General features: G+C 40.2%; 1 protein-coding gene across 5 annotated transcripts in view; it reads right to left on the bottom strand.

Annotated features, from left to right (window-relative positions):
- The window catches only part of ASAP2 (ArfGAP with SH3 domain, ankyrin repeat and PH domain 2), an 84,980-nt gene extending 60,145 nt beyond the window's left edge, over window positions 1-24,835 (bottom strand). For 3 of the 5 annotated variants that reach the window (XM_027641197.1, XM_027641196.1, XM_027641198.1), the window contains exons 1-2: window positions 24,400-24,599; window positions 3,187-3,259 (exon numbers count right to left, since the gene is read on the bottom strand). In XM_027641197.1, the coding sequence (XP_027496998.1) occupies window positions 3,187-3,259; window positions 24,400-24,525 (199 nt within the window). In that variant the 5' untranslated portion in view covers window positions 24,526-24,599. Of the gene's footprint in view, window positions 1-3,186; window positions 3,260-24,399 lie in introns of all 5 variants that reach the window. The other 2 variants (XR_003527350.1, XM_027641199.1) reach the window with 2 other exon arrangements.
- Window positions 24,836-25,870: the final 1,035 nt, after the last annotated feature.

Genomic DNA, 25,870 nt, shown 5'->3' with positions numbered 1-25,870 from the left:
TGCTTCTGCTCTTCAGAAAGCTTTGAGCTGCACGTGTTGGGGGTTACTCAGCCCAGGAAACAGGAGGAAATCTAGGCCTAAGATAAGCTTCCCTGATTCAAATATTAAGGAAACCTGAGGGGCCCTCAGTCTTCACTAATTTGATCAAGGGATTCACTCCTGGGACACCAGCTTACTTGCTTGTGTAGACAAGCATAAAAAGTCCCTTTGTCAAAAGTCAATTTGATCTGTGGAATAAAATAGAAAGTCTTACTGAACACAAGTTTAGTGACCATGTCAAGCTCGAGAACACAGACAAAGCACATCAAGTTGGCACCTGAGAAAGTTAATGTTGCCTATTTCTTATTCTAACTGTGGCCAACTTCTAAAGCTTCAAAGGAAGTCAGAGAAAAAAACCCCACGCCCTAGAAAACAAATTATGCATTAACAAGAACAAAGACTGTCTCGGTCATTACAGGAGACCTGCATAAACCCTGAAGATTATTTTAGAGAGGATTAATCTGTTCAAACAAGCAATGATCCAGTTTCATTTCAAGCCCATTTGTACACATCAACACATTTAATATCCAAAGGATTTTTTATGTAATGTCCTTTTGCCAAATTTCTAAGAATTAGTTATACAACCTGTTCAATAAACGTAGCATGCTCCAAACTAAAAATAAGCCTGTCTGTCCACATGCCCTATCTGGACAACCATTCAAGATCTTTATTTCTCAAATAACTACAAATTTCCTCTAATTTCTAATACATGAAACTAAAATCCTGTGCAGCAGTGGTATAACACCATGTAATTAAAGAACTGGCATAACGTACATGCAAAACTGAAGTTACACAGAAAGCATTAATTCTACAAGTTCTTACCTTGACAGCTTAAATTTGCAGCCTGTAAGATATAGTTTGCCAACAGCTACTAAATTTAAAAACTAAGTGCTAGCACTGAACTGTACTTATTTTTCCTCAGCATCAACAGCAAGGGCTAAGCACTTCACAAACCTTCTGCTGCAGGATGAAGTAAGGATGTTCAACATACACCTGAACAAGCTTTGAATGGACTGGCACAGACAGCCAAAAGCAGGATACAGCAGGTCACAACTCCTCTGGATCTCACATCTACCCAGTAGGGTGAACTATTCCCAAATTGCTTTCTACATTCTTACTGCTTCCTGCACCCCACTCAGCTTAGGAAGAGTAGAGATCGGGCCGCGATTCATAGAGCAAAAGGAGAAATCTGCCTCTCCATGAGAACAAGGTGAAAAGGCTCCTAGCACTAATTGTTATGGTGAGGTGTGTAATCAGCAGCTGAGCCACACTGACTTTTTACTTTGGGGAAACAAGCACAGTAACCATTCCACACAGCATTCCCAGGAGTTTTCTGTTCTCCAGCATCATAGGGACTGTTCTTCTGGATTACAAGACATTCCCCAGAATGCTAAAGGTCGTTATTGCAGCAATATATTAACTGAGCTGGTGCTCCACAAGTGCTTCTGAAGAACACAAAGTTCTATTTTTCTCATGGAACCCTCCAAAATACTCTCCCTGCCCTATGGTTTCTTCCTAATGGATTTTAAAAGTTTCTCTACAAAGGAAAGGTATGAAATCTATTAAAAATAGATGTAAAAATATGATTCAGGTACGTTTGGAGGTTTAGAGGCTTTCTTTAAGTAAGAAACAAAACTCTGTACAAATTGGAGTCACTATGTAATCCTTCATAAACGTTTGTAAATTGTCACATTACAGAAGAAAGCCAAAACATGCATATTTAGTATTCAGGGAACCTATATTAAAAATCCAGTAACTGTGTTCTTATGAGGGTAGGGCCATGGTTTATATTTTGTCAAGAGAAACCCTAAGGGCTGGCAATTGGCTGGGTTAGTAGTATTTCTGCTGGTGGAAGAGAAATGCCTCCAAACCTTTCTTGTCAAGATTGGGTGGGGAGCATGAATTTAGAACGTGGGCAGGGTACTTATGCAAAGACTAGTGATTTGCTACAATGCTCTAACAACTACTCTGATTATGAGGCATAGCCAAGCACTCTAAAATAAAATAAAATTAAAAAAAAAAACAAAACCAACAACCAAAAAATAAAAATAAAAAAAAAAAAAAAACAAGCAGAAAAAAGGGTGCCAAATCAATACGTAACAGATGAAACAACTCTAGATGAATCTTAAACTGGACCCTCCACAATAACAGCTATAACAGCTTCATTACATTAGACAAGAAGGAACTTCCTTTCAGTTAGCTGACAAGAATTACACCACAACAGCAGTTCTTGTTCCAGCCTTGAGTCTCAACACCAACATGACCACCAGTTCTCTCAGACATTGGTGGCTCTCCAAGGTTGCCAGGCCTATCTGTTTTGCATGTAATATTGGTTTTCTTAGCTCTAATTGCTATGAACTGCACAGTGACAACAAAAGCCAAACAAATGCTGTTTCTTATCCACAAAAACAAATGCTGTTTCTTGTTCACAAAATGCTGCTGATGCACAAAAACAAAAGCTTCGGCTATTTTTTTCAAAGAAGATAAACACACACAACTCCAAGAGATTGGTACACATTTAAAAACACATGCAGCAATAGTTCTTTGTATTTTATCAGCATTGGAAGAGAAATATCTGACTTTGTACAACCTGACAACAAAAAACTGTAGCCCATCAGATCTCTTGTCATGAAATTCTCAACATACATAAGTGGAAGCCACCAGGAAGGGTGAGGTTTCACAAAGCAGTAGAGTAAATGTAGCTTTTTATTGCTGCCAAAGAGTAATTTCACCCCTCCCATGCCCTCAGCTCTTGATGATACACTTGCCTTGCCATTTCAGGTGCCCATCTGATCCCAGTTAACTTGATTTCACTGCATATGCTGCTTTACACAAGCTAAAAAGCTCAGTTAGGGATCTGCCGAGCAGCAGGGGTGGCAGAAGGAGAGGTAGCCCAGACCTGGTGGAAAGGGGAGAGCACAACTTCCCCACTTTGTACCCCAACACCAGCGAGAGACATTCAGCTACCTCACCACATCTCATCCTTACTGAGCTCAGGATCAAGCAGCTAGTTCAAGACTGTTATTTAAAATGTACATATTTCTCTTCTCAGAGTTACCCATATAACTCTTTCTGATTCAGTACAGCATCTGGCTGTTTGAATCCCACAATTTCACCAATATAAACTAACAGGAGTTATGTACTTACCCAGACCAGATAAGTTTATGGCTTTGACAGATTTCTTCATTTTATAGAGAACAGTTCGGTCAACATCTAGAGCCTAAAAAAGAAGAGAAAAATTAAACGTGGAATAGTGGATTGCCCTCTGGCAAACCTCTGCTCTGGAAACCTGCTGTAATTATAACACTATTATGTTGGTTAACTTTATTTCTGTAATTAATAAATTACTTGCCATTTGCTTTCACTCCCCTATAAACAACCTACTCTGTCCCCCTGCCCACAAAAATACATCCTTCCTCTTTTGCTGGTGGCCAGCATCATGTACACTCATCAGGAAATGATTTACACAGTATCTTCTTTCCATGTTAAATTATTAAAGGAGCTTAAAACAGTTTTGACCCATCATATGTTCTGTTCTGACACTGCTGGAGAAACAAGCAATATCACTTCCCCAGGCAGAATATTAAAAATGGAATTTAATTTCAGTTTTCCTGGATAATTTAGTTAATTGCACTCCCAACTATATGATCTTTCTCACTGCTATGCTGAACAAAATAAATAACATATCTCTCAAATAACTTTGACACATTTTAACACTAGGCAAAGCTTTCACCAACACTATATAAAATTCGAGTTTAAATCTTGTTAAGAATTCTCAAGCACCAATAACCAATTTGTTTCAAAGAAAGAAGTGAAAGCAGGTAACCATTTTGCTTACTGAAAGTGAAATACAGGCACTCTCAAAAATGTAAAATTGTTCCAGAACAGAAAGGCAGAATTATGGTTATACAAATTTAAAAAAAAAAAGTTGTTAATCTTCAAGAAAATTTAAGTATGTGTTCTGAGATGGTGGTGTTTTTGGACCCCACTGAAGAACAATATCAACCACTACAAATTGTATTATGTCAAGAGCTGCTTAGCATGATGCATGGTAAAAAAAAAGCAAAGAAACCCCACCAAATTAATTCCAGTTTTCATTCATAAGATTTCAGTGAATAGCAGCAGCTACACATTTGACCTATTATTGTTTTATTGTTACCCATGAGTGTAAGAGAAATGATGCAGAAGTCAGTTCCTAAGACTCTATCCAATTATTTTAACATATTGAAAGCAAAAAGAAACATTATACCCCATATTTTAGGAGTATTCTTATACTGAATCTATTTAGACCACAAATAGCTGGCAAAAATCTTCGCAGCATTCCATGGAAACCAATCAATTTAGATGATGCCTTACAATTAACATTACAGTGTCATGGTACTGCTGTATTCATTGGAGGTTTTACCTCCAGCATCTTTATAGTTCACATCTGAAACATATCAGCAAAAGAAGCGCAGAGTTCTTATCCCCTGGAATTCTGAAGTACCCCTTCTGAAGAGGAAGGGGGAAATAAAACAGTATAAGAAAGCCACACCAGCTCTGTTCACCCTCTTCAGCAATTTAAATTGCATCCACTATAATAAACCTGTATCCAGTGTGATCTCAAAGGTTACATTAGTCACCTGTTTGGATACAAGTACATTAAGTGAACTCCCTCATTGTGTATTTGGTGATTTCCAAAAATAACCTCAGAAAAGCACCATCTGATCAGCTGACTGCAGAGGAATGATCACTTCATTGACGACTGTCAAAGGGCAAATACCCTCCTGGAGACAAAGCAAAAGCAATGTCTCCAACTCCAGGCATTACAAGTAACAGCCAAAGAGAAGGCTCAGAGCCAGAGACTAAAAACTTACAGATTCCATTCCCAGCCAGTCTTAGATTTGTGTGTGCAGATGATAAAATATTTAATCTCAGCACCTTAGTTTGGGGGAGATACTTCTTAAGAAAGAGAAGAGTTGGAAGGATAAGCACATGGGATGAATTATGAACTACTTCTACTACTGTGGTCAGGGATCCAGACAGATCTATGGATTCATAAAGTCTTCTGGCCCGTGGCTGCCTCAATCAGAAAGCATAAACTCCCAGTAAGGAAAAAAACCTCATGTCCTCTTCCTCAACTGAAGTCATCGTTTTGGTTTGCAACTTATCTCAACCAACTCCCACTTTCACTGGGATTAGGCAGTAGAGGAGCAAACTCACAAGAAACAGCACAACCAGGACCCAAGAGAAATGACAGCGGATGTCCCCAAACACACCAGTGAGGACTCAAGCACTGACCCATCTCAGACAGCTGGTCCACATAAAAATTCAAAACAAGGATAACAGGGAAAAAACACCACTGACAGCACTGAGTGCAACAGAACAAGGAAAACATAAAGCCCTAATGTACTAAAAATGTACAGGACTGCCAGATGAGAATTCCTTGGATCCTCCCTTCATCCCCTGCCTGCCTTTTCAGCTGTGCCAGTGCAAGTGCTTGTGGGGCCTTGTCATAAACTGCAGGAGAGAAGCAAACCATGTTTAAAAATTAATATTTTTTTTTTAAAAAGCTGTTTTTCAGTTAAGTCAACTTTTCAACTCTGACAATCAGGTAGACACTTGATACAACACAATTCAATTCAAAAGACAATGGCAAAACCAGGAATGAGTAAGAGGATATACTCAGATGGTCCTGCTGAAGAATCCTGCAGGGACATTTCTGAACAAGAATTCAGCAGCTGTATGACTGTAAGGAGCACTTTTACTACACTGCTACCTCTACCAGCTACTTTTATTTTTAACCCTTAGCATTACATTAGCCTCAAAATTTCTTCTCATGTTCATTCACCACAACAGAACAGGCCTTGTAAGTTCAGTTTGTCTGGTAATTGGTAGCACATTTTTACAGTGAGTAGCTGACAGGGAGTCTGTAGAATGATGCTGAAACATTCAAGGAACTAACAGGATTTAAATAAGCTAAATACCACCTTCACTAACACTGACTTTGTTACCTGAGGACTGAGCTCAGCTTCTGTTCAGGTAGATGATACACACTCCAAAGTCATGAAAAACGGACAAAAATTATCCCACTAGAAAAGTCTCCCACCGTTCTATCAATGCATTGTGGACTCAATGTGCTATTTCTTCCCTCTCCCAGTTAAAAAAGAAAAAAGTGAGGAACTGAAGTCAGTACTCAATGTAATGGTATTTTCACATAAAACTTAAAAGAATATTGTAACTAGTAAAATGAAAAAACTGTCACAAAAATTAACCATGTTTCACTCTTTAAAATATGGGTGGTTTATTGTTGATACAATTCACTGATGTGATTTCTGAGAATGGGATGAAATTCAAGAGTGAAGACTGCAAAGTTGTGTATCCAAGGGAAAAACACATATATAAACTGGGAGATTCGTCAGGAAGATATCTGGAGAACACAGGGCTTTGGCTTACCACACGCTCACAGAGTCACCACAGGACAACAAAGTGATATAGGCATCAAAACTAAAACCACAAAGATACAGGAGATCTCCTTCCACTAAAGACAACAAAACAAAAAAATTTAAAAAAAAGTCACTGAATACTACATATCATTGAAATGCAAAATAAAGGTCTATGTCCAAAACGTTGGACTTGACAACTTGTATGTCTCCCTGAACCACTGGATTTTTGACTCTGATGAACACTTACAGAAAAACTATACACACAAAATGGGAGGCAATGTAGGTGTTGCAGTATGCAAAGTATGGAATGGAATAATAAAATCTTGAACTGCTCTGATTTTGTAATTAGATTACTGGGAATAAGCTGTAGCAAACTTTGAATCAGCTAGCTCAAGCAGATAGCTGGGGGGAACTGGAAAGTACCCATTACACAAATATAAATAAATTACAAGCACAAAATGCTTAAATATATAAATAATTAAATAAACCCAAACAAAACAAACAAAAAGACCCACAACCAAAAAGTGCAAGAAGCACAGGCTGCCTTCCTGAAACGATTCCCAGTCACCCAAGGGTGTCTGGGCTATTATGCAGGCAACTAATGATCAGTGCAATTTTGTTCAGATAATATGGCACTGATCCTCCACACCCTGTACTTGTTCAGTTACCCTGACAGACAGGCTGTAGGCAGCCTCCTCTCTCCTGAATGGAAAGGGTCATAGCTAAATTCCCTACTGGTAGTAACAAAGAGGAAAAAGGGATAAACACCAAGAAACATTTAAGCTAAAAAGTGACATTAGCATAAGAACAGCTGAGTTAGCCGTACAGGAACATGAACAAACTGTGACTAGAAACTGGGGAGTAAAGTCAATTCTGGAAAGCTTTCCAAACAGGAAAAAAGAGATAGAAAATATCTAGCCATTTTAAGAGAGATCTGGATACATTTAGGAAATATTATGTTGTTGTTTCCTACTGTAGTAAGATACTAGACTTGCTCCTGTAGGAGGTTTTGTCTATTCCTCCCTTCCTTGGTGAAATCTTTTGACAGTGTTGCATTTGAGAGTGGCTCTGTATGCCTACAACTAATGGGGAAAATACTGAAAAGCTTTGCATTTGTAACACTGTATTTTAGTCTTGCTTACAGACCAAAAAATAGAGAAGGGGACTTCACCTTGTTTAATTGAACAACACTGTTGCTTATTCACAACTAGTGTTTCAAAGGAATAATTTCAGCACAAAACTTGAAAGGGTCAGCTCCTTGTCTTTAGTACTGTTCTTCATATTTTCGCATCCTTTTCTTCGTCCACATCTTAGCACTAGGATATCACTTTAAATACAGCTGTAGCTTTCTTATACTTCAAGTTTCTAACCCTGTATTAGTTTCATAAATATACACACACTACACCAATGCACACACGTGCACCAAAACACTGCCTTCCCCTCACTCAATTGCTCTGTGCACTGTCAGCAGTGCCAGAAGCAGGGAACTTGAAAATGGCTTCGGCTGTCACACATTCTAGCGTTACTTTTACTCACTTGAAGCGCTCAGGGAACTTCTCAACCAGAAGAAAAGTGACCAAGTAATGCACATGGTGGTATCATTTTATTCTCTTATTTAATGCTTCTAGTTTTGACCCAAAAAACTCTATTGTAAGACTGTTTATTTTGACACCTGTTGATTTCAGCACAACTAAGTCTGAGAAGCCATATAAATAGTCTTCATAGTCCCACTCAGTTTCTGCTGATGGGCATTCAGACTCCTCTGTTAAAAACGGTAAATACAGCTTTGACTTAGGGGAAAAAAAGTAAAAAATTCTGTATGGCACATAAGAAGTTACAATATTACAGAAGTGGTGTTATGCAGTGTGAACTGAAACAAACTCAGAAGTGACCTTCTTGAGTGTGCCCTTGGCAGTGCAGTCTTTTCCCAAACACAGTATTTATGTCTTCTGTTCATTTACTTTTATGTGATTTCTGATGTTAATCTTGTGAAACCGTTTTTAAGGTAAATTAATTCTTATGTCAGAATTTATGCAGCATATCTAGAGATGGCAGAGATCACTTGTTTGACAAGTCTTCAAAAATGCATAGCTGTTCTCTCTTAAATGGCATAGAAACACCATTTAGTTTGAAAACTGTTTACCTTACAACCTAGGGCTACACAGTGAAAATGATTAAAAGTATGTTTACTTGCCACACTTGAAAAATCTGTAACTTTTTTTTTGCTGTATCTTCAATTATCTCTCTGTGAAGTTACCACACTTGACCACACACACCACAAAACCCCAACACTAAAATTACCTGCAATATGAGAGTATTTTTAAATTGTAATTCACATTTGTTTCTTCCTAGCAAGTTAAGGCTAACATTTTGGCACCCATCACAAATACACTTTTGACATATTGCTAAAGTATTTTCACAAGGTATTCGGTAATACAAGAATCAAGTATTTGACATGCCACAGGCTGAAAATGTCAAAATTAAAATAATTAAGTAAATGCATTTCTGAGGCAAAGACAGTGTGTAAAAGAAGCAATTCGAATCCTTACATGACATATTTTAAAGTTCTATATGCCTGATGAGAATTTAGCAACAAATATGCCTGTAGAAGGTATACTAGGAAGGGGAAGAAGCATAGCAAAACAAACAGAAGAAAACAGAGATTTTCAAAGGACTCAAGCTACCAGTGATCAGTAGCAAAGCTTTTTTCCACATGTAGGAACAAGGTCCAGTTTCACTTGCCAAAGGCCAATTTCCATTTTCACTGCTTCAAAGGTTTCTACTTTGAACAATAAAATGTGCCAACTAATTAGAACCAAACCTATCTTACCAGGAAGAAATCAGTCTGAGATTACTGAAACTTCCTGAAATGCTATTCTACATCCTACTCTGTATGGCACAATCTTTAAAAAATCTGACTCAAAACTAGCATCAATCCCTAAATCTATACTGCCTAAATAGATCTGTGCAATATATAGGCTGGCACAAAAGATAAACGTATTATTTGTTCTTTTCAGTGCAGGGAGGGGAAACAAACTGTTCTATTTTTAGCATATTTAAATGGAGGAGGAAAACAAGCAGGAAGGCAGAAACTGGGAAACTGAACATCCCAAAGATTATTTTGGCACCTTTTACAGAATCAAAGGACATGGGGAAAACCAGGGCAGTTGCAGCACAAATGGAGAGTCCCCAGGCTCTAGTGTTTTAGATGTTCATTAAACATCTTTTATGGCCAAACTGACATCAGAACTCTGGGTCTTTATCTTACGCAAGTGTCCTTACACCAGTGCCTTTCTCCTTTGTGGCCCAGAAAATAATTATTTATCTGTAAAGTAGCAGAAAAATAGCCACTGGATCAGATCAACACTCCATTTAACCCGATATCCTCTATCAGCAGCAGCCAACAGCAGATGTTCAGGGCAGCAAGCAGAGAAAACCACGTATACATCCTACCCCAGGATAATCTCCCAGTTTCCAGCAATGAGTTTAAAAACAAAAGACAGAGAGACTCTCAACCAAAAACACTACACAGCCCAACAGACTATTCTCAAGAGAGAAACAAGAAGCCCAAGTTTTCTAAATCCAGACAAGGGAAAGAAAAAAACTAAACCTGACTTCTCGCAGCTCAGTGCAAGTGCCTTCCTGACTGCACAACAGCCTACTGTGGGAAGCAGTGAAGGGGAGAAGAGGAAGGAGTCAGGAATCATCTTTGCTCTATTTTTCATTGAAAACAGTTCTAAGTCTCTAACATTCATTCCTTCTTACTCTCAACAGCTTCCTTTCAGAAAGGGTAAAATTAACTATTTCACATTTTCAGCTATTTGGATGGGGTTTTGCTGAAAGCATTCACAGCACTGGATCTGAATTTGAGAAAGTCTTAAGGTTACCATTTTTTTTAAATAAAGAGCCCACTGGAACAAAACCAACAAATGCTTAGAGGTACTGCTAAAGTAGTAATAAAATTTGGGGAAATAAATCCTCAAGTCATTTGAAATACAATCCCAGAGACAGGAACCTGTGTTCTTCCCCATACTGCACATCTAACTGACAGTGATATCAATAAAATATTAACACATTGACATTAGATTCACTATAAACAATTCTTAACCATTATTTCTTTAAATCAAAATCTAATCTCACTCTTCATTTTGGCAATTTGCTTTAAAACATGGGGCCACTCAATAGCCATAAATCCTTCTGTACTTCACCCATTCTAGTATTTCAGAATAAGTAATAATGCCAGAGGCTGCTGCAGATGCTGAACACATATAAAAACGTCCTTCCCAAAAACAACAGGGCACAGGAAAAAACTGGCTCAGTTAAGAAAGAGAGAGGTGATCAAGTACAATAGTTTGTTGGTGTATGTTACAGGCAATCTGATACTTGCTGTAATTAATCCTCGCTGACTCAAAGATCAGAGATATCCACAGACATTCTATCTCTGTTTATTATTTTTCTATTAGAAATGAACTATCTACACTGCTGGGCTCAATCCACTTTTCTGTTACAGAGGGCGGTAAAAAAACTTCCTAAATTATGTTATCCCCCTCCAAAATCCCCTTTCCATTCTCCTACTGTTATGTCATTTCCTCTCTCCATGTATTAGTTTCTTTTCTAAATCCTCTCCAGTTTCCTTCCACTGATCACCTGGCACATTCACAGCGGGACTGATCCAAAAGGTGGAAAAAAACCTGATAGGCATAGTCTAGGGCAAGCCATTGCAGCTTCTGAATGTATTCTAGAAAAACAATAATAATTCAAAAAACTTTAATTTAGGGCAATTACTGTACTTGGAGCGTGCATATGAAAAAATATTCCAGAACATTATATTCTACAGAAGCTATGAAGTGAATTTGTATAAATGAGCCCTTTGGCATGAGACCTGTCAGCTTAAGAGACTGTGAGGGTACAGAGACAGACATGCAATAAAAAGGACAGGGTTTATGGCAGAATTGTCTCTGAAAGGTCCCTTTCCACAAAAGCATTGTTTCTTCAGCATCTGGGTCTGTGGTTCTTGTGGGCCCAAAGCCAAGGCAATCTGTTTGAACAAGCACTGCTCTATTTGGCAGAAAAAATGTAGTAAACTACTGCGCACAGAGCTAAGGGTTTGCATGGTGGGAAAAGGTAGTGCCACTGCTTTGGGAAATTAATACTTGAAAGTGCAAGGTAATTCTGCTGCAAAGGGAAAAGATGGGAGAATTTCACACTGCCCTATGTTGTTTACAAAACCACATCTGAGCGTGATGAGTTTGTACAAGGAATTTATTAAAACAAAGAAGTGATGCCTAAAAAACAGAATTCTATAATAAACTACCTCAAATCCAAGGTTCAGAGCTACAAAATGTTATATCATTAATACAATTCACTGCAAGTTATCCTTTCCCACCGGACAAAACAGGTGCTGTATCTCTGCAGGAATTGTTGGATTTTCACAGGCTTCCCTCACAGCAGAGTTAGAAATGAAACGTACTTAACTGGAAGACAGACATCAAGCATTTTTGCATAATAAAATCTTTTGCCTAAGAGAAGAAAATGGAAGCTCCTTATGCCAACTATTTCTTCAGAACACATCCATCTCCTGCATTAATCAATTTTGATACAGAGAAATAAATTTTCCTTCTCTTTTCATACTTTCACCACCAACACACAGCTATCTGCTTTCAAACACAAGGTGACTGGACTTTAAATACAAATCTCATAAGCAGTGTAACAAAAAAATGCACTTACTCTTTACAGTGGCTCATTTTTAAACAAAGGGTGTGTAAATAAAACTCCCTTACTTATTATTTAATTGTTGTTTAATTTTTCAGTTGCACTAACCATTCTATTTCCAATTATTTAATATTACACGCTTCAACATTCTAGGATATATCACAAAGTAATATAGAGAACAGGATAAATGTTCCAGTGACAACAGTCTTGAACAGCCAGGTAAACTTCACCATCCCTTTACCCATGTCAAAATTCCCTGGTCCTCACCCTGCAAGAGACCTTTTTGCATTTCTGTCTGCTGTCAGTATCCATCAAAGCCCTTCTTGGTTCAGAGCCCAGCTGTTGGAAGAGGCTGATCCTCACCCTGCATCAGTCACCATTACAAAGAGCTGGGCTGATGGGATTTTCCTTTTGCAGATTTCTCAATTCAGTAACTCTTCTCCCTAGTATTAAATCCTTTTATACACCATCAGAGCCAACAAAAATTAATCTTTGCAGAACATAATGCCCTTTCATTCTGAATATGACAAGCTTTTTGAATAGAGAGTTTTCAGTCATTTATGGGAGCAATTAACAAATTAAAACACTTTCCAGATACTCAGAAGTTCCCATATCAATGGTCTAATTTGGTATTAGTAGTCTTCAAATCCTCTGCTTGAACTAGGCAGACAGCCCTGTTGCAGATCTATAAAACAATGAAAAACTAAGTAGTTAAGTTTCCCCCAATGTGTAATGCACTTACTCTATCCTAAAAATAAAAACCTTGGGCTGTGTGCACAGATCAACTGGATGCCATAAACCGACCTATCCCTGCCCATCCAGCACTCCTCTGACCATATCTTCTTTACAATAATTCTAGGGACTAAGAAATTAGTCAAGAAAAGAAAAGAGTCTGTAACAAGTAACAACACAGCACAATCAAACCTCAGTCTTACCAGGCCTCTGAGACCTTCTTAACAGAAAAAAATAATAAATCCATATTACAAACATCTTTGGCAGACATATATATAAGGTGACCATTCTGAAAGGGAATAAAAGGCACATAAACTTTATCCAGTTCATGATACACCTGGAATTTTTAGGACACCGTATTCCCACAACAAAGAATGGCAGGAAACCAGAGGGGAGCTCAGGAGAGACAGTTAAATCACCTCAAATGAACCAACTATTCCCAGGGAAACACTGAGCCAGCTGTCAAAATAAGGTTCATCAGAGGTAAAGCACTGCATCAGATATCACCTCTCTATTATTAGGGTAGAAATTTATGAATGGCATCTAGCTATAATACTGATGGTATATTAATTACACATCAAACCAGTGTCAGATGATAAAACTCACTTTCTCTCGAAACACTATAAAATTATTTCTGTTCTGTAGTGGCTTCCAGACTTCAGCCCGTGGTTTGCACTACAATCTCTCTGTAATTCACCATACCACCTTTGAAAATCTCTGCATAGTCTCTCAGTATCAATACATTTTTCCCCATTAAATAGTGTCTGCATGATGACATAATTAACAGCAGTTAAAGCAAATATAAGATTTGCAACTTACGGCAACCAAACATTTGATAACATCAGTATCTTCCTCTTTTGTTTGTTAAACGGAACAAAGAAACTGCATTTATTTCATTTTGTTGACATTTTGTCATGCTGTAGTTCTCAGTAAAGAGCTTGAATTCTTGTTGTGTAAATGCATAAACATAATATTCTATGAATTTCCATCTGGGAATTTGTTTCTAAATGAAAGAATGCATCTGAACTGTCATATCCTGTCATTCATTTTAGGTGCCCAACACAGAAATCACAGCACACTACCACAATCTTGAAAACAACAATCGTAAATTCTACTGGAATTTCAGCAGCTTTAAGTATAACCAAAATTAACAATTCAAACACTTCTGTCACTAAAAGCACAACTTCCTGAGGTGTAAGTGAATTTTAAGTCACACAATTATTAGTGTACCAAACAGTAGATATAAAACACTCATTTACATCATACTGATGTAAAAATAAATGCTTTATCCCCAGAATTGACTTTTCCAAAATAATTAGGGAGTTCATGTACATGGAAGGTATCTATAAAGTGGAACAGGAAGTACTTCCTTGTACCATGGAGCAGTATGAAGGTGAAATTCATATACAGCTGCTACCTAAAGACAAAACAGTGAACAATTTCTGCATTTAAAATTGAAGCAATTTAGAAGAGAGAAGCACGTCCAGGTCTATCAGAACTTCTGTTCTTAAATGAAATAGGAAACAGCTACTGAATCAACTGCCTCAAGCCAAAGAGATAAGCACTCAAACCTATATGTAACCAAGCACCGTGTGTCCTTGCACCATCACCACATCAACATGGCCTGGGGGGCAGGGAAGGCAGTGGCAAACACTCCATCCCTCAAACAGAGAAGACTGACTGGAAATACTTAAAAGCTTGTCATCTACAACCAGACCATTAAGCACAAAACAGAGTGAACTAAACAGAGGAATGAATGAAACCAAACAGAAAGCAGCTTACAATAGATTTACTACTTCACTGCTTCTTCAATGCTACTTTCTTCAGCACAGTTAGCATCCAGTCTACGTGGAGCTCAAAGTGTAGGAGCACTCTGCCGGTACGTTTTGTGTTGTGTAACATACACCTACAGTGCTGGGAAATAAACAAATGACTAAAAGCATGTGCTTTGCAAGACTCTATACTGCATGTTTTGCATGTGCCAACAGAGCAGTGGCTCTATGTTTGCAAGTGCTAAGGAAATTTCCACTCCTATTGCAATAGCCAAACAGTAATCCTGTTTGATTGAAAGGGCTTAAAATGATTAGTAGATGCATTTGTTTCTAAGTTTACTTCCCTAGAATCCAGCCTAAGTTTCCTTGAAATTGCATATTCTAGGAAAAAAATCTTCCACTAACAAGGAACAGAAATCATAAAATATGAGAAAATAATCCATACGAATGTTCACATCCCTTCTCTACTATCCTCCCTTCCTGTATGCCCTCTAAATGTAGAACAAAGCTTTCAGGAATGTGAAAGTAATTTGTTCAGCTCTAATCACTTCAGCTGTTTTGATGTATCTACACACATACTTAACATAATGCCTAGACAGAATTATAGATTTCAGACTAGAACTACATTGATAATCTGATCTTTAATCAGGGATAGCTGAGGGGTCCACAAACAGCAGATGGTTCTACACACCATACTGCTCCAAGACAACGAGGAGTAGAGTTTCAGCCTTCCCTCTCAGTTCTCTTATTTCTTCTTTGTTTAACAAATCAGATGCTAGAATTGATACCATAGCTTTTTTCACGTTAACTTTTACAGCCACCTCTTAAGGAATATACTCCAAAGAAATACACTTCACTGCACAATATGTGACTTCCATAGTAAATATTTTTGTGAAACAGAGTTCACATATACAAAGAAGAAAATTTTTCAAATTCTGTCCAACACCTACTCACTTGAAAACAAAGCCTGCTACTAGAGATGAAAAGTACTGAATCACACCATCCAAGCTAATTTCCTGCAAAGCAGCATTGAAAAAGCCTATTCAGTTACAATGATGTATCTCAGTTCCTCCATCAATAAATTCTCCCCCATAAGGTAAATTATTTTCTCTTTCCAAATAAAATGTCTGAATAATACTTAGTACTACATTCAATTTTCTGGATATATAACATGCAGAAATCTTCTTCCACTCTCCTAAACTACACACCAGGATGTAGCTGTAAGATCACCATTATTCACTGTCCTCCACCACTATCCCTTTGCTATATTCCTGCCCACCTCCTCACCATACTGATTCTTTTCACATTAGCCCTCCCTCCACATTCTCAGCCTGGTGTTTTCATACATGAACACTGCCGCACTCCCCCTTCCTTTGCAGTTCCCGTCAATTCCAACTCCTCTGAACTTCCTTAGACTTTTGATGTATTTCCTTATCCCCTCCTTAATGCTTCTGTCCACATGCCAGTTCCTGACCCTCCACCTCCTTATACACCATCACAGTACTTCTGCCTCTGGGTAACTCTCTAGACTCTCAGTTTGGTTTTAAAATCAAATTCCCTTTTGTTGCTCTTCACGTTTCACTGATCCTCACATTACCTCTTAGACATTTCAGCTGCCCATTACTTCATGAGTCTTCCTTTTCTTGTGTTCCCATTTTTTATTCCTTCCTAGCCAAACAGACTCCTCCACTTAATCCCTATATTGAAGTAAACTTCAGGAAAGAAGTCTAGATTTAGTCCAAATAAAATAAGCCAGTGGTCACTGTAATCACAGAAAATCTCATATCCAATACCAAAACTCTTTGAGCTTATGTCTCTGTCCCCACTAAGAGTAGCTACCTACAGGAAGCACTTTGAACACAGAGGAGCTTGAGCAAGATGCCAACAACGGTGAGACTGTGAGGAAAAGGCTATGAAAGAAAGAGAAACAGTCCTACCATCAGCTTGCAATAAAGTCAGTAGTTACAAACATCAATCTTCTGTTTGTCCCATAACTAGACCTACATTTTCCAGCTGGGTTAAGGAAAAAAAATAAAATCTCTCAGTTAAAACGGACGAAAGCAGAGATTTTAACTTTACGTGAAACCTGTGTGTAATCACCATGTACAGCTTTACAACCATGATTCTCAGTAATTCTGTTTTCCCATAAGAAACTTCCAGCACCAACGAAAGAGTAAATAAGGTGACACACAATTTCTCCTGATGTGAAGTTCTTGCACATTTGACTATGCTACAAATGTGAAAGTACTGCCTTCTTGCATAGCAGTGGTAGTTGCTGTAAATGCATGTTTACAGTATTTTTCAAGCATTTCTGGAAGCAGGAAGGGAACTGGTTACTTTGTAAGCTAGCCAGTCATCCAGGGATACTTGCAATCTCTGAGTAAGAACACTTCTCTTCCTCAATTTAACAGCATTTCTGCAGCCATTGCAACCATTGTTTTCCTAGGGGTTTTTTTCCTCTTCTTTCCATCCCTGCCTTCTTAACCCTCTGTGCTTACATCAGATATCATCCTAGTCTTTAGAGGATTTGTCAGAAGTATTTGCTAGTTACCATCCTAGTTCTTTCAGAATCCTGGAAAATAAGTTAACCAGCCCCAACAAACTGAGTGCTTTAAGCTGACAATTTTGTTTATTGCCTTGCTTACTTGCTTCTCTATTCCTGATATCCATTCTACCTCCTCCCACACTCTGAGCTCAAAAACTGCAGCAGAGCACTTGTTTAGATTTGGCAATACCTACACCATCTTTAATATTACTACATTCTGTATATTATCTTTTTCTCCTCACAACTCCATGTGCCTAAAGAGCATTTTTGTTTTCTTTACTGCCTCCTGTCATTCCTAAAGAAACTTGACCTTTGCAAATTTGTCTTTTATCTTTACATACTCTTGAATAAAAAACTTTCCTCTGAACACTTGGTTTTTTCTTTGCATTTCTGACAGGCTCAGCTCATTTGTGACATTCTTCTCAGAGTATTTCAAGTCTGTAGTTTTTCCCATAATTTTCCCCTTTCTTGGGATACTTAATGAACATTCTTTAGGCTTTAGTACATACTCTTCAGTTCTATTGACCTCACCAGCTCTCAGTTTCATGACTTTTTTCCTAAATAATTTTTTTAGTTGTTTTGTCTTGTTTTTAATTTCTTTGTTTTGCTTTTAGTACAAAATTAATTGAGTCTCAACTATTCAACAAACAGTTCACTTGTTTCCACAACAACTACTTTATTCCTGTCTTTAAATCAGCCATTTTCATATCAGCCTCTCCCTCTTCTGTCTGTTTCCTTCTCTAAAAGGCAGCATCTGGGCTTGCCAGCACAGAGGCCTGACCACAACACGGCTTCTTCCCTATCTAGCGACTTCACAGAGAAGAGAACATTTATTTGGAGACAGTGAGGACTGAGAACAATAGAAGACTTGCCTGTGGCCTATCCATGAGAGACAGTCCAGCTTAGCATGAAGCCCACCTGAGCTCCAGCCATGGCTCCAGTACCTTGGACAGGGCTGGGCCAAGGCAGGGACCTCCACAGAGGTAGGACAAAGCACCAGTTACCTCTGTAACACAGGAGTTTCAAGAAATTAAGGGAAACAAAGAGCCTGTAAACATTGAGAAAGCATAGACAAGCTTGATACCCAAGACAACTGAGGGAAGAGCTCACTTAAACAGGGCTAGGCCCAACCTTTCTGGAGCTTCAGGTGGAAAGGTCATTTCTGGGCAAATGGGGCACACAGATCACGTGGACTGACAAGAGTGAGACTCAGAAGCCGCAGTGCAGGAGTTTAGACAGGGAATGGTTGTATGTAATATATATGTATAAATATACACACATATGGAGGTGTAAATTATAAAAAAATAATAGCTTAAAGAGTTGAACTAAAGTGTTTAAGAACCACTACCCTAATGCATATGAATAAAAAGAAACCACAGTGGTTCAGCTACAAACGCACTACACTAGTCAGGTACACCAAGTTTCCTGGGATTCCTCACTTGTATTCATCAGCCATGTCCACTTGCCATAAGGACTGTAAGCACTCTGGAGCACAGATTAGGCTTTTGTCCCGTCACTTGGCAAGGCCCGAACAAAAGTTTCACCTTTACCTACCACTGCTGCACAATATGGTACCCAGAGAACAACAGGAAGATGAGAAAAGGAAGTGAAGGTGGGTTAAAGCTAAGGAGAATTTTTTACTCTATTCTAGCATCAGTATGAAGTACACTAGCTCCAGACAGACAGTTCTGAGAAATGCAGCAACACCATGGCAAAATCAAAACACAAAAAAACCAGTTAGTAAAATACTTCAGAAATGTACATATTTTTCATCGATCTTCCTATGAGGACTGGGGGTATTCAGTAATATGAAGCAGAGGCATCACCGAATGCACCAGGATAAGGTGCACAGAAATGTACTTATATGGCTTCACATTGCTTTAACTGGCTGCACATTGTCTGTACTTTAAAGCTTTAAGGTTTAAACTCTATTTTAAAATATGGACGAGCTCCAGCTGAAAAGCTACAGTTTAGCTCCTGTATTTCTGCAACTTCCATCCTCCAAATTCCTCTCAAAAAGAAAAGAATTCCCACACTCCTTTTGAAATCATCATGCCTTTTGTGTCATAATGACTTTTCCAGAAACCTCTCTGGATGCTGATGACAGAGAATCATGGTTCCAGAAAGGAAGCAGAAGTGGAACACAAAAAAAGTTGTAAACAACATGCATTTATGGAACTATATTTAATAATGAGGTAAGAAAAGTGTGCAAGTATGTTCTACTGAAGAGCACATTGTAGTGGGCACAAAGATATATTTTATTAAAAAGAATTATATAAATAAAGTAGTAAATTTCCCAAAAAGCACTACAAAATGTGGTATATCCTACTGCCTCTCAAAGTATACAGAAACATCTTCTTCACATAACTTTTAAATGCAAGTCACAATCATAAACTAAAGGAAAACAATACTCCAGACCTATAAACCTAATGAGCAAAACATAAGCACCTACATGTGACCACCCGTATTCCCCCACCCCACCAAGCTGTTACTACCTCTTGCTCTCATTAGCTTTGCAGAACTAAAATGGAGAGAGAGAATTAAAGAAGAGGGAGTCAAATTCATCGATCCCTTACACCTCTCCAAGCCAGCTGAAAACTGTGGGATTGCCTTAGGTGGCAAGAACTTGTTGTCATTTCTGACAGAAAATACTTGTGTTATAAATGACAGTGAGGAAGAAAAGGATTTGACACTGAAATGAAATGCTGCATTCCTAGGAATGGTAATTAAAAAAAAGTCAAAGTCTTTTAAAGTCAAAGTCTTTAAAATAACAGAATTATTGAATTTCTATTTATAGGAATGGAACCTATAAAACAAAGGCAAGCAGAGATCTGAAATTACAAGTTAAGCCTTTAACATTAATTTCTCAGCTTTTATAAAGATTCCTGGAGAATGGCTTTTAAACAGACTATAACAATTGAAATTTATTTCTACCCAGAAAACTAAGATCATCTTTGGTACTACTATACTGTTTCTTTAGGTTGTACATTTTACATCTTTCCACCACATCTCTGTCCTGTCCACTTCTCAGAACAAGTTCACCCCAGGGGCAAGCATTACTATGTTGGGGAGGGTGTTCCATTTACCTATTAAACTTCTATCTATGTGTCCATTCTCCTCGCTTCACAGGGAAATCTGTGCATGCAGTGAAGTTTAAGGCAGGTAAACTTTGCACCCCAAGTCCTGACTTACATGGAAATGTCTTCAGCACATGAGCAGCCTGCTACACTGTTTTCCTCTTGGATTCTAATCATTAAATTACTCTTTAAACTAATTCCTAAATATCTTTAATGATCACAGCTATTATAGGATACTTTGGAGGCTTCATTAGTGTTTAGGTACTATTTTATTTAACTTACAGCATATAAAAGAGAGAAGTGTGTGTTCTAAGCAATAGCAGTACTAAACCAAGACTTTTAAGTGTTCACAGCTTAAAAATGGTCACCACACATTTTTAGATCCTGGGACCTTTAACAGAAACAGCCAACTAAAAAGACTGCAGTTGTCAGACCAGATTACCCCTCCCCTAGTCACGTGACCATGCTCTGCGCTCTCTCAATTAAAACTTGTTTAATCTTAGTCATAATCACACGTGTAAAGATTAAACAGTAACCTGTAAGAGCCTATGACATATATTGCTCACTTGTACTTTTGTTTTAGCAGAAGCTAAAGATTCCCAACATTTTGCTAAGCAACACCTAATCTGAGAACAATGCAGAAATGATGTGATTCCTTTTCCTTTGAAATCACTTTGTGTTCCACAAGCATGCCTTTCCTAATCCCTTTTCCACTACTGAGAGCAAAGAATCAGATTCAGCGAAGAATCATATTCTCTTTCTCCAAGTGTCTGAACAGGCACCAGTTCTCAAACTGCAATGCAGGTGCTTCTGGTGATCTCAAAGGCCATGATCCAGGGTCTGTGATCAGTCTATATAATCACGTAAAACAGTAAAACTAGAAGTATTTTCAACTGATACTAAGAATCAACCATATCGTGAAACCGACAGAGGTCAGTTAATCCAAACCCACATTTCCAGCGATACCATCGCTGACAGAGACATAGTGGTAAATTATACACTTTTAATGGTGCAGCATCTTATTGATTTCCTCATTTAACAAGCCTCTTCCACTCCACCACTGAAAGCCAGGCCTCATTAACTAAACTTTTGAGACAGTATTAAGATACCTGCTAATTAACTAAGACAGACTTAGAAAACTGGTAGCCAGCAATGTTAAGTGCAAAAGACATTCTAGTGGGATGTGGAAACAGATATCTGTGTTTGCACAGAGTTGGAGTCCAGGCTATCAAGCTACAGTAGCATCCCCATCCTGTGCTTCTGCACTGCCTCCCCAGCTCCCAAGGGAGCACCAGGCTTGGGAGACTAGAGCTGGCTTCACGCAGGCAGTTGTATACTCTATTCCAGAACCAGATTTTCTGGGAATAACAGTAAAGAGACATCCTCTAAGTATCAGTATTAACCAGTTAATTTATTGATTTAATAAATGTATACAATATTCTGGGAAACGAAACCTTAACTGTCTTGTTAATAAAGCAGCTCTTACAGTCGCTTGTTACAATCAATGCATACACAAAGTCAGCAGCCAGCCGGGCTCAACTCACCTATTAACTGCTTTAAGTAACACATTCCCTCAGTCATACACAGCCAGACCTCCCAGTTTCCAGGAGAGTGCTGTCTGCTTCAAGAGAGCAGTGTGAACTGGAAACCAATGCTTCACAGTACCTGTGCCACTGGAAATGCATAGGTTCTTTGTATTCCCTGTACATTTTTACATGCATTCTTTACTAAGTCTTAGTTCATAACAAGCTGACGATCTACTTCTTGCCCAGCCTTTCAGAAAAAAAAGTGCTGAGCCCTGACTTCTCTATTACACAATTTATAGATGCTTTTTTATCCAAGGATCACATTTAACCTGAAAAACCAGGCACGAAATGCTAAAGGACCTGAGTATTTCCAAACCAAAGAATTCTAAGTCTGAAAAAAGATTTCAACATTCTGAAAACATGAAAGTGTCTTTGTTGCTCTTGATAAATCACAAAGAAAAGGATTCAGTAGTCATTTCAACACATGCTTTAGGACAGCAGCACAAACAGGCAGCAATTGCTGATATTTTGCCAAAAGTGCCAGATAGATCAATACTTTTAACAACTACTGCCAGTGCAATCTCTCATCTCCTGCCTTGCAAACTTTACTTAGATCTGTAAGACACTAGCCCCATTCTTTATCATCATTATTATAAAATATAGGTTTTGTACCTAAGCTAGCAGATAGCATCTAATAAAAGAAATATATAGAGATACAAAGAAAGATTTAACATACTGACTGAGTTCCATTAAAAACCAAATACCAATCCACTAAATTCAAATATTTAAATGCATATCATTCCCCTAATGGAAAAAAAAATTGTTTTCAAGACACAACATAGTAAGTTGAATCTTTAAAAAACCTTAAGATATGTTACAAATTTCATGCCATCACATATAAATTTTGTATAATCAGACATGAAAAAGAACTTTTTTGCATTTTTTTTTCTGAGAAATTATATGACATTTTTGCAACCATACAGCTTCAGAAATTGGAACTTAGAGAAAGACCAATTTTTTTTGAGAACTGCAATAAAAGTCTCTCAATCTAGCAAAATTGCTTTTGACCCAAATGCTTATACCAACTTCGATTTTGTGTTAATCAATTATTAAGCGGTTCTACCTTTCAATTAAAATGATTCATTATTATAAATATTCAAGAAGAAGTTGTCTGTTACAGAACTGTTGATCTTAAGACTATCGGGTTAATAATGCATAATTAAATCCAGGCATTTAAGCGCAAGCTTGCAGGGCAGAAAATTACCTCAGGAACAAGATTATTTTGAATTCAATTCCTTGCTTTAGTGGTTTTGGGAACTGGTAAAACAGGAAAATCCTGAAAAGGGTGTTTAAAGACCTAACCTGGGTTTTGTTCACTTGAAACACATTAATAATCCATTGCTAGTGGTAGTTCTTTTGTAAGAGGGGACATCAACTACTGACACGATTCTTTTCGCTGAAGAGGCTCTTTTCAAAATATATGCTTACTGCAAAACAAATCGACTAAACACACACTGTAAGAACTGATGTAACAGGTAGATGGAGCAAATTAATCTGCAGCACAAGTAAGATTCCCCCCCGCCCCCCAAGTTACTTCAGAGAAGCTGCTAGAGGAGTCAAGATACACAGACGCTTCTCATTTCATTGTGCGTGTATGACTGGGATGTGGAATGTGCTCTCACTGTGTTCAGACCTGTCCCAGATTTCCCTCTGATTTGAAACAGGAGGGAAAATAGTCTCCCTCTCTCGAGTGCTCGTAGCTACCCTCCGCGGGAGGGAAGAAGGTGGGCTCTCGCCATCAGGTTCAACGGCACGTTCCGAGTATCTTTAAAGACAGAAAACAACCGGCTCTCGGCGAGACAAAAGCGGCTCACGCCAGGCACCCGCAGCCCGGCTGTCCCGGAGGAGGCAGAGAACAGCGAGCTCGGGATCCCGCGCACCGAGGGGAGGGCATGGCCCTGGGGGATCGGGTCCGCAGGGAAGGCTGCCTTAAACCGTGTGCCCGGGGGGAGTACGTTTGCATTTCTGTGTGTGCGGGAACTGGGGAAGCGGATTAAATCCCACCTGTGCCGGGAGGCAGGCAGACACACGCCGGGAAAGGACACACAGGGAAAGCCCGAGCCCCCCTCGGCAGCTGGCGAGGCCGAGGTGGTTCAGGTGTCGCTGCGAAGGAAGGGGCTGGGGGGGAGGGAGGCTGCAGAGTTCAAGTTCCCCCCCCCGTAGGACGAAGACGGACGGAACCGCCCGGATCGGGGTTCCTCGGCACCAGGAGAGAGAAGCGCCGGCTCAGGCTCCCGCGGCTGAGGGCGGGGGGCGCCCCTGCCCCGCCGTGCGCTGAGGGGAGGGCGGAGCGGGAGCCCCGCGCCGGGGGAGCGGCGCCCCAGCCCTTCCCCCGCTCCTTTTCTTTCCCCTCTCCACCCGGGCGAGCCCTATTTCCTCCGAGCGGCAGCCGAGGGCGCTGCTCGGGGCCGGGCGGGAGAGGGAGCGGCAGGAGCCAGCGCCGGTAGCGCCTTGTTCTCTGCAGCCAGGCCGGAGGGGGCTGCGCGCCCCGCGCCCCCCGCCCGGGCTCACCTCCTCGATGGCCGCCACCGTGTTCCTGCACTGGGCCATCCGGGTGGTGAAGTTGGAGGCGGTGGGCGACTTGTAATCCTCATTGGTCTCGGACACGAATTCCGACACGGAGATCTGGTCCGGCATGGCGGGGCGGGGATGAGCGAGGGGAGGGAGGGGGAAAGCAGGCGGCTCCGGGGGCAGGGAGGGGAGGGCGCAGGGGGGGCTCCCCCTCACATCGCTCGGCAACCGGCGGCGGCGGCAGCGCCCTCCTCGCAGCCCCGCCGTCTGGAGCGGTGTTGTTCCTCCGCCGCCACACAAGGAAATTCCCCGCACCCACACTCCTCCTCCTGCTCCTCCCGCGCGGTCACGCAGCACCGGGGGCCGGGCACACGCCCAGCGGCAGGAGCTGCCTCCACACCCCGCCCTCCCGCTCGCTTTCTCCCTCTCGCTTTCCCCCTCCTTCCCTCACACACACACGGGGCGGGGGCGCGGCCACACGACCCAGCTGCCTTCCCCGCACACCCCGAGCGGACCCGCCGCCGCGCACTCGCCCCCGGCCCTCGCCTGGAGAAGATGGCGGCCCCCTCCCTCGCCCCCTCCCTCCCGCCCGCCGTCCTTCCACAGCCCCGAGGGGACAGGAGATGGCAGGCGCCGTCTGGGTGATCCCAGCGACAGGCAGGACAAATCCAGCCGTGTGGTTCAGATCGTGTTTAACAACAAAAACCCAAGGGCAGGGCAAGGTGAGGCGCGGTGCGAGGGGGAGCAGATAGAAGCCCACAGGACAGGTCTCCGCACTGTGCCCTCCGGGGCTGCCCGCAGGTGCATGGACAGTCTCTTCCCCCACAGCTCATAAATCTGTATTTCAACAGTTTAATCTGTGTTACGAGTTCGCTGTCTAGTTTCGAAGGAGCTAAAGTTCAGAAATGCTGTCGTTCCCAAGAGGTTCGCGCAAAAATACTTTTAGGCTAAGTAACGTTTATATCTAAATTCTTAGAACACTTTTTCTGTACTCGATGAGGAAGAGCTAATATCAGAGGAGAAGCTTTGTTCTTCAGTATAAAGCCATAAGGATTAATCGAGACAGAAAGGGCAAAACTCAGCCCAAGTGGTGGCGTTTGTGAGTGATGCAGCAGAAGGGACATTGACAGGGTGTCACCGAGCGGGAATGGTGCTGCTTGCATTGGGAATAGGGGGACGTGATCTATGACAGTACTTTCTCTTGGCCCCCAAACCCTTAGGACTTCCAGCCTGTTCACACAGAAAGCTCTGGGAGTCCATATTCTGGCACGAAAACTCTCCCATGGTTATTTCACTCCCCTCTGGTGATACAGTTATTAGCTTTCTATATAAGTGATTCTTTCTTCCTGCGTTTTAAAACTTTCCAGGGAATTTAGATGAGTAAGCAGGTACTCTTTTGCTGCAGTTTGTAAAATGTCCAAATAAATAACTGCAGGCCTACCCAGACGTTACTGCTCTTCGCCATCCTTGC

The sequence above is a fragment of the Corapipo altera genome, unplaced genomic scaffold (assembly GCF_003945725.1).
Source record: "Corapipo altera isolate COAL_440 unplaced genomic scaffold, ASM394572v1 46, whole genome shotgun sequence".
In the NCBI taxonomy this organism is placed as follows: domain Eukaryota; kingdom Metazoa; phylum Chordata; class Aves; order Passeriformes; family Pipridae; genus Corapipo; species Corapipo altera.
Note: the sequence above shows the minus strand (reverse complement) of the source record. Positions and strands in the feature narration are given on the sequence as shown.